The following is an 8,576-nucleotide window of genomic DNA, read 5'->3' as shown; positions in this document are numbered from 1 at the left end:
AGGGTTTGGTCGCCTAGTGACGCCTGTCTCCGCGCATGCGCACTGTATTCTAGTGACAGCGGAACTGAGAGCCGGCCACTATGGTGAGTGCCGGCGGGGCTGCGGGATGGTGTGTCAGCTGCACGGTGTGAACATATGTAACGTTACCGGGTGACGTCACTGCCATCACGTAGGATGGATGCTCAGTGTCAGATGGGTGCAGCTCAGGTATCTACTATGATGACCGGGGCGCATTCCTGATCATAGTCCTAGAGAAGAGCCAATTGGCACCGCTGATGGCGGTCCCAGTGCTTGGAGGTTCACTGATGACATTTAAAGGGGTGGTTCCATTAGGACTCTCCTCCATGACTCCTGTTAGGGCAAGGAGGCATCATGGTGACCTCTCTAGGAGGCCCAGCAGAGATCCTTGGCCACCGGTGGTCCCAGTGCTGCGGTCCTGCCGGGCTTTGTTGGGATATGGACTCCATATGACCGCTGCGCTGTGTTGGGTGCCGCTCCTCTGGTATATCCTGTAGTCGTGATGCCAGGAGAATGGCGTTGGATCGCCACGGCCTCTGATTGGTGGCAGCAGTCACATGGTGTCCGTTTCCCAACAAAGTCCGGCTGGACCGCGGGGCGGGGACGGGTAAGTGCAATTTTATTATTTTAATTGATTTGTATCGAATTTTAAAAACTCATGTTTCAACCGGACAACTTCTTTAAAGGGATTGTCTATGATGAGATGACCCTTTAAGGGGGTCCTACAGAAATACCTGTCGTGGGGCGACAGAGATCTCCGCCATTACAGGAGGGGATGTGGGCGGAGCTGCTTTTCCAGCTACTGTAACCCAAGAGAATCGGTTTAAGACAAATTAGCCTAATACTGCGATTATTCATTGGTGGCAATAAAAATTGTTTTAAATGCCACAAATTAACCCCTTGGTGACATTCAACATAGATGTGCGCGGGGTTTGTTGGGAGCTGCTCCGGCGCCATGTACAGCTGGTGCCACTCCCGCCCACCACTACAGCAAGAGAACTTGAATTGCACCTATTAAATGCTGTAGTCAGTTCTGACTGCAGCATTTCAATGTCCTGATCGGAATTGCAATGGCCCACCCATGATGAGATTGCAGGCAGCCTGAGGCCCTCTGAAGGCACTAAGGGTTGGCATGAGTGTTTGACTATTAAGACCTGCCCCAGGCCCAACTCCTCTGTAAAGAGAACACACCAGTGTACCCCCAGCTAAAATACTGAGGAAGGGGCGCAACGGCCCTGAAACGTGTCGGTATTAGGCCACGGTCACACAGGGCGGATTCCCGACGGAAATGTCGCAGTTTGGCCGCAGCAAAAACCGCAACATTTCCACCGAGAGAACTGCCGCGGAAAAAGCGGCAGCTTTGAAGCGGCCCAGCCGCTCGCTCTTCCGCTGCGGCCGGCGCTCCCATAGAGGAGAGCGTGGCCGCAGAAGGAAAAAAAAATAGACATGCTGCGTTCGGCAAATCCGCGCCACAGCAGCAGCTTCTGCCAGCTTAGCCGCAGCGGATTTGCCGTCCCGCTGTCACTGTGGGGAGACAATAGCGCTGCGGGACACTTACTGACATGCCTTCCTGCACTCAGGTGTAGGACACCACGGAGGCAACTGCGGCGGGGAACTGTCAGTCATACACAGCGGCCAAAGACAGCATGAGGAGGACAGCAAAGAGGGTGGAGGGCAGAGCGCTGGGGCCGGGTGGTGGAACTGGGACCTGGGTACCTGATGTCACAGGGCTACAGCTCAGCGACGGGTCCTGTACAGAGACCTGTACTTTTGCTCCTTCTAGCACCTTCAGCTCTTGAGACATTCAGGAGCTAGGGGTGTGACGAGGTGTTCCTCATGGAAGCCCTGTGAAACCCCTAGCTTCCGGTGGCGTCAAGATACACTAATACCAAACGTGTCTACATGCTGAATGTATTAATAACAACAGAGGAGTAGAGCTTAGAAAAACATCTTGTGCCCCTTTAAGAAAAGGGATCGGGGCTACAACCACTTTTCCCTACATTTCTTCTATGTTTAGTGAATAGAGGCCGAGCGGTCAGAGATCTCTTCCGGCTGCCCAGCTCCATTCACTGTTTACACGGAACGAGAACTTGGATCACTCGTCCCTTTGTTTCGGTGAGCCATAACGAAGCGACTACTGAGCGATTTGTTGACCTGTAGATTCCCCTGTTTACGACGATCACTCAAAATCACCCATTTTAGCAATTTTTTTAGTCGATAGTTGTCCCACATAAAGCCACCCTTACACCAGAGTTGTAGTTCACTCCACTAGAAACGGCTGTAGAGTTGAGGTCGTGGAGTCGGGGTTGGTAGAAATGTGCCGACTTGGCTTCTAGGAATAGACGAAGTATCATTATGCTGCTTCGCCAAGGCTTTTAGTTGAGATGAGTCTGCACGTGCTCAGGAGTGAAGCTCCTCCTCTACAGAGCAGAGGAAGGAGGCGCTGTGCAATTCACATGGCTGCCCTCATCTCAACCGCTATAGAGAACAGGAAGACAGTATTAAGGCAAGTAAAAGCAGATCTAAACTTTCAATAGTCCAGTGTATGACGCAGTCGGAGTCTTGGGTTTCTACTGACTGGGGTCTCGGTGACGCCATTCTTGGGTGACGTTCGGAGCTGATACATTTTGTAGCCATGTTTTCTTCTTTGTCTTTTGCAGGCAGATGTTGAGGAGACCTTGAAGAGGATCCAGAGCCAGAAGGGTGTCCAAGGAATTATTATTGTCAACTCAGAGGGTGAGTGGTGACCTGCCATTAAAGGGGCGCTTCTAGATTTAAAAAAAAAAAAATGGCCGTAGGGCAGAGAACTGTGTAAAGCGAAGGGGAAAATCTGCTGTACATTTTGCGCTGCATCCTTTTATTTGAAGAGGTGAAGTGTCTTGCAGATCTGCATTATTAAAACTCATGTCAAAATCCTCATCATGGGTGTGAGTGTTGGCGTGGCCAGTCAGCTGTAGCCTTGGGGATCTCCGCACTGAAGTCTTCAATGCCCCCACAATACGAAGAACACATTACACATCAGTGGATGGTCTTGTAGCGCACTGATCTGGTCTATGTCTGGTCCGTTGGCTCAGCTTCTTGGTCTCATAAAACAAGGACCAAGCTGATGGCTTTTACCCTATACTTTAGAGTACGGGGCTCATGGTAGCTGACAGATTACATCTAAGGGGCCTTCCTGTTGGGGCATTTGTAGAAGTAATGTTCTGTGGCTCAGGGCTCTTTCACACGGGCGCTGCTATTTTCTGCCGCCTGCCTGCATCTCCCGATTTCTTGCCTATTCAGACTGCTGGGTGCGGCATATATATGCTGCAGCCTGGAATATCTTCAGTGGAGGGAGAGAGTTCAGCTCTGCTAAACTCCCTCCCCCTCTCCGCCCCTTGCCGGCTGCTGATAAGGGGAGGGGGTGGGAGCGTAGCTTAACTAGTCGTGTTAAACTCCCTCCCCAGCCTATGGGAACTTCCGGCAAGGGAAGTGGGAGGGACTTTAGCAATGTGAGCCGCTGCTAAACTTTTTCCCCCTTCCCTTTCTTGACAGCTTCTATAGGAGTCCATGAGAACGGACAAAAGATAGGACAAGACCTAGCTTTTCCGGCTGGCGTAAAAGCGTCCGGCCAGAATGCGCACCGTTTGCGTTATCTTTTCAGGCCGGCCGATTTTACGCACCGGAAAATCCCCTATGTGAAAAAATGCATTGGAATCCAGCGCTTCAGATGGTCGCGATTTTCAGCGCTTGTGGGGAATTAGCCTCATACTGGTGAATGGTTCGTTTTAATGAATACGTTGTTTACCTGAAAAGTGAAATTCTTCCCACCCATTTATATTATGTGCTGAGAGGATCGAATGACCTTTAACCTTTTTTGTCTCTTGTTCTCACTCAGGCATTCCCATAAAGAGCACCATGGATAACGCCACCACTGCACAGTATGCGGGTCTAATGCATCAGTTGGTGATGAAGGCCAGAAGTTCCGTGCGGGACATCGACCCCCAGAATGATCTGACGTTCCTCAGAGTCCGATGCAAGAAAAATGAGATTATGATTGCTCCAGGTATAATTGCAGCCTGTCGTTGTGGCAGAACCAGCTGGGTTTCTGAATCGCAGTATATTTCACTAGCGGAAGTCTCCAGAGCTTTCGTCATCGGGCGCCGGTTTAGGTTGAAAGGAAGTCCTCTATCCTATTGTATAGTTACAAAGCAAACGGCGCTCCGAGGACAACTTGTTTTTAATGTTTAAGTGACTGCAGGGAAATCCTCTTTCTACTTAGGACAAAGCAATCTGATCAGAATGTAGTGCAATGTCCTAGAAGAGTGTAGGTCAAATAAGGTAAGCAACATTCTAGTAGACCCCCTTCTCACAAGACAGATGCCATTTAAACATTGACATCTACAAAATATTCATAAGGGGTTAAAGGGGTATTCCCATCTTTGCTTTTCATGGCCTAGATGGGAACACCCAACCACTGTGTTTCAATGATCTGTCAAAAAGAGCTTAGCGCAGTGCTAATTCCGTAACTGTCATTGAGGTGAAGGAGGGCTATGGAAACCATGTATCACACTATGCTGTTTGCATAGCTCCTGTACGCTTCAGTGAGAGCTACAGAAAAAGCCCTGTGCTAAGCGCTCTTCTCTTCCTATAGGCTCCAGCCAGGTGGCCGGTAGCCATTGCAGTGAGTTTCTCATCTTGGATATGAACAGCCGAGATGGGAAGACCCCTTTAAACTGTACAATGCGGGGCGACCTAGCTTCATAAAGCGCGAGCACCAGCTGTTTATTACAGCCAACACCCGGCGGCAATAGCTGCAATCAGCTGATCGGCGCAATGAACCCTTTAAATGCTGCTGTCAATTCTGACTGCAGCATTTAAATCCCCCAAACAAAATTTGGGGGTCCCATACGGTTCCCCTGTGAGGCGATCGCAGGGAGCGATGCAGGTGTCATGGCAGTCGGGCGCCTTCTGAAAGGCCCCAGGGCTGTCTTGGCAGACTGCCTATCAAGCCATGCCCGAGGGGTGGCTTGATAGTCTGGCTGCCCGATCACAGTATGAGGTAATGAAAAAAATGCAATGAAAAGCAATCAAAAAGTCGTATGTATTCCAAAATGTTACCAACACAGGGTACAGGACGTCACGCTAAAAATGAGCCTTCGTACAACAATGTCAATGGGAAAATAAAAAAGTTTTTGCGCGCAGAAGATGGCAGAAAATAATTTTTAAAAATTAAATGTTTTTGAAAAAAAAAAAAATACAAGTAGTACATCCAAAAACGATATAGGTTTGGTATCGTAGTAATCGTACTGACTAGAGATGAGCGAGCATGCTCGCTAAGGCAAACTACTCGAGCGAGTAGTGCCTTATGCGAGTACCTGCCCGCTCGTCTCAAAAGATTCGGGTGCTGGCGGGGGAGAGCGGTTAGTTTCGGGAGAGAGCAGGGAGGAGTGGGGGGGGGAGAGAGATCCCCCCCCCACCCACCCACCCAATCCCCGTTGCTCTCCCCGCCCCCCGCCGGCACCCGAATCTTTTGAGACGAGCGGGCAGGTACTCGCATAAGGCAATACTCGCTCAAGTAGTTTGCCTTAGCGTCATTTTTGTTGCAGTTTGTGTGCCGTAGAAACAAGACGCACCGAAAAATAGTGGAATGTCGTTTTTTTAATTTTCATTTTACTCCAATTAGAATTTTGACAACTTTTTCAGTACATTATATGGTACAGTAAATAGCACCACTGAAAAATACAACTCGTCCCGCAGAAAACAAGCCCTCATACAGCGACGTTGATGGATGAATAAAGTTACGATTTTTTTAAAAGGGGGAGGAAAAAACGAAAATGGTGGTGGGGGGGTGCGTTATTAAGGGGTTAAAGTATTAAGGAAGAGTTGAATTAATTTTCTTTATTGCTATTAACAATAATTTTGTGGGGTTTGTTTTTTATCATCTTCATTTACCCTTTTAGAAGCCAATTAGAAGTCTTTATTCCAGGTTTTTCCATAGTTCTAAAAGTATTTTATGATTCTTCCGTACTGCTGACACCCCACCCCTGGGTCATTCCAGGGCAAGTCGCCCAAGGGGTAACGCCCGACCAGCTCTGGTTTTTACAAAGTTTAGCACATTTGTTTGTTACTAGAATGTATATAAAAAAATCTCAATTTTCAGACCCATCGGGGCATTGGGTCAAAAAATACATGGAAATCTATTGGAGGTAGGAAGACCTGCAAGGTGTCATTCTCTTCGGAATAGTATGTAGATTTGTAGCACATTTCTTCCTAACACTGTAATTACCATATAAGTTTAAGTAAAATTGGAGCGATTTAAAAAAAACGTCTTTTAGAACAGAGCCACTTCCTGCTGATGCGAGGGGAAAAAAATGGCAGCAGGTTCTATCTTTTGGCGTTCCCTGGGAACGCCTCGCCTATTGTTTGCAATGGGACTTTTAAAGACATCGCATGGCACTCGCATTCTGTGTGATGTAATAGTTCCCTTTGAAATTATTGGGGAACACTTGCGCTCCTCTGTACGCCTGAGGATCACAATTTCACAGAAGTGATGTGAGACGTTTTTGAATGAAAAACCCCAAGCATCCACGTGAAAAGTGTACGTTGGCAAGCGTGATATCGCACATGCCCATATGAATCTGGCCTAACTGTGACAGGAGTGTCTGTATCCCCCTCCAGGCAGGGGGGGAGGTCATGTAATAGCATCACACAAACTGAGAACGTGACTAGAAAATGAATACATAACCCCAAGTAGATCCAAGCCAGTCAGAACGGAGATCACATGACCATCTGAGGAAGAAGAGGCCCGGAGTCTAAACAATAACAGCTCACACATATATATTGGGGGGATAGCTTTATAGTGAATAGCCCTTTATGCAATCCTATTTCAGCGTACATGCAAAATATTAAAACATTAGTTGTCACATTTTTAATTCTCACTAAAGAGTATTTTTTCTCTAATGCTTTTTTTTTTTTTGCTGTCAGAAGCAATAAGTATTTTCAAAGAGTCAAAGTCGACTTGCTAGAATTGCAGCTCTTTGATCTCCACATTGATCTTCATATGTACCCACTGGTTTATATCTTTGAGGTCCTAGTCATAACTAGGCCTTCCTGCACCCAGGGCAACGATTCCTTACTCTGCCTTTGCCTTGTGTACACTGGCCACACCATCTGTTAGTACCTCGCTTGCACCTGGGGCACATGCCCCCCCTAGTAGGAGGTGGCACACTGTACTTTGCTATAGGTGATCGTTAGATACTACTTAATCATCTCTTTTATTTTCAGATAAAGACTACATTTTGGTTGTCATCCAGCAGCCTTCAGACTGATCGCCCCCTCCACTAAGTGCTGGCCTTCCTTATTCCAATATTCTATGTTCCTCCATGTCTTTTCGGATCCGGCCTCGCTTGGCATAAAGCTGGAGTTGCAGAATGAAGATTTAGACCTATGGATTTTATCCATCGGCTGCGCATCTATTGCCCGCTCTCCTGTATAACACTGCAAGGAAGAACCCTATACACTAAGCACTGTGGTGTGGAATCACATCCTAACCATTCCCGTCTAAAAAGCGGTCTCTAGGGGACAACTTACACAAGCATATGTCGCCCGTATTACGCACGTATTTTTCACACACGCAATATGCAGCGCTAAAAGCCCATTCCTTTCTATTGCATCACTCGCAACTGCGTGTTTTTTTTTTTTCCCCCAAGCATCGTGCCCTATCTTGGTGCATATTACACAGCAATATGGGCTATTTAGCAAATACACGTTGCGTGCATATTTTCTGTGTACTGCATATTTTGCATGCCTGAAAATGATGCGGGCCACATACGCCTGTATGAGTGAGCCCTAAGGGATTGCATTGCATACAGACTATAACCCTATTAGAACTGAATGATGCCACAAATCCTGTTAACTATTTTATTTGTAAACCTTTTCGCCAAGTCTTTGCATTGCTGTTAGTTTTACCTGTTGCAGCTAAACTGTGTAATATTTAATCTTCATTAAAACTACAGTAATTGTATGCCGCCCTCCGTCTTGGTTTATTGTCACACAATAGTATTCATTCATTTGTACAATTTTACAGCCAACGTTTTAATCCTGTATTGTAGCTTTAAAAAGTTTTTAAAAAGGAAGCAACTGCAATATAATCCTTAATTAAAGCGACCCTGCGGTCTCAGGGACAAAATTTTATCTGTGGACCAGCGGGTGGAGAAGTAATACTACCTGGTGCTGTCCTTTTCTAAGTCGGACACTGATTCGCATGATCTTGGGGCCCCCGCTTCATTCTTCCGCTGAAGACATTCTGCAGCATTCCCGCCACTCCGCCACGTGTAAACATACCCTAGCAGTCATATTGACCTCCACAGTGGCCTCATTAGAAATAGTGACACCCCCCACAGTGGCCTCAGTAATAGTAACCACCACCCATAGTCCGGGCAGCAACAGTGACCCGCCCCAGCGGTTTTAGTAGTAATAGTGTCCCCTTACAGCGGTTTCAGTAGTAATAGTGGCCTCGGCAGTAATAGTGACCCACCACAGTAACCGTGACTCCCACCACCACCTTTCTATAGTGA

At 47.3% G+C, this 8,576-nt stretch overlaps 1 protein-coding gene across 2 annotated transcripts; it reads left to right on the top strand.

The window, feature by feature from the left end:
- On the top strand, positions 1–8,023 carry DYNLRB1 (dynein light chain roadblock-type 1). Of its 2 annotated transcripts, none has more exons than XM_066586231.1 (4): positions 1–83; positions 2,679–2,754; positions 3,896–4,063; positions 7,285–8,023. In XM_066586231.1, the coding sequence occupies exons 1-4, from the start codon at positions 81–83 to the stop codon at positions 7,326–7,328; spliced, it is 291 nt and encodes a 96-aa protein (XP_066442328.1). In that variant the 5' UTR covers positions 1–80; the 3' UTR covers positions 7,329–8,023. The 2 variants fall into 2 exon arrangements, with proteins under 2 accessions (XP_066442328.1, XP_066442327.1); XM_066586230.1 differs by having other exon boundaries at positions 79–207.
- Positions 8,024–8,576: the final 553 nt, after the last annotated feature.

Source organism: Eleutherodactylus coqui, chromosome 13 (genome assembly GCF_035609145.1).
Source record: "Eleutherodactylus coqui strain aEleCoq1 chromosome 13, aEleCoq1.hap1, whole genome shotgun sequence".
NCBI lineage: Eukaryota > Metazoa > Chordata > Amphibia > Anura > Eleutherodactylidae > Eleutherodactylus > Eleutherodactylus coqui.
Note: the sequence above shows the minus strand (reverse complement) of the source record. Positions and strands in the feature narration are given on the sequence as shown.

Coding starts and splice junctions, on each gene's coding strand:
- DYNLRB1 (XM_066586230.1), top strand. CDS start 175: ATGGATGCTCAGTGTCAGATGGGTGCAGCTCAG. Junction 208..2,678: donor GTCAGATGGGTGCAGCTCAG/GTATCTACTATG, acceptor TGTCTTTTGCAG/GCAGATGTTGAGGAGACCTT. Junction 2,755..3,895: donor TATTATTGTCAACTCAGAGG/GTGAGTGGTGAC, acceptor GTTCTCACTCAG/GCATTCCCATAAAGAGCACC.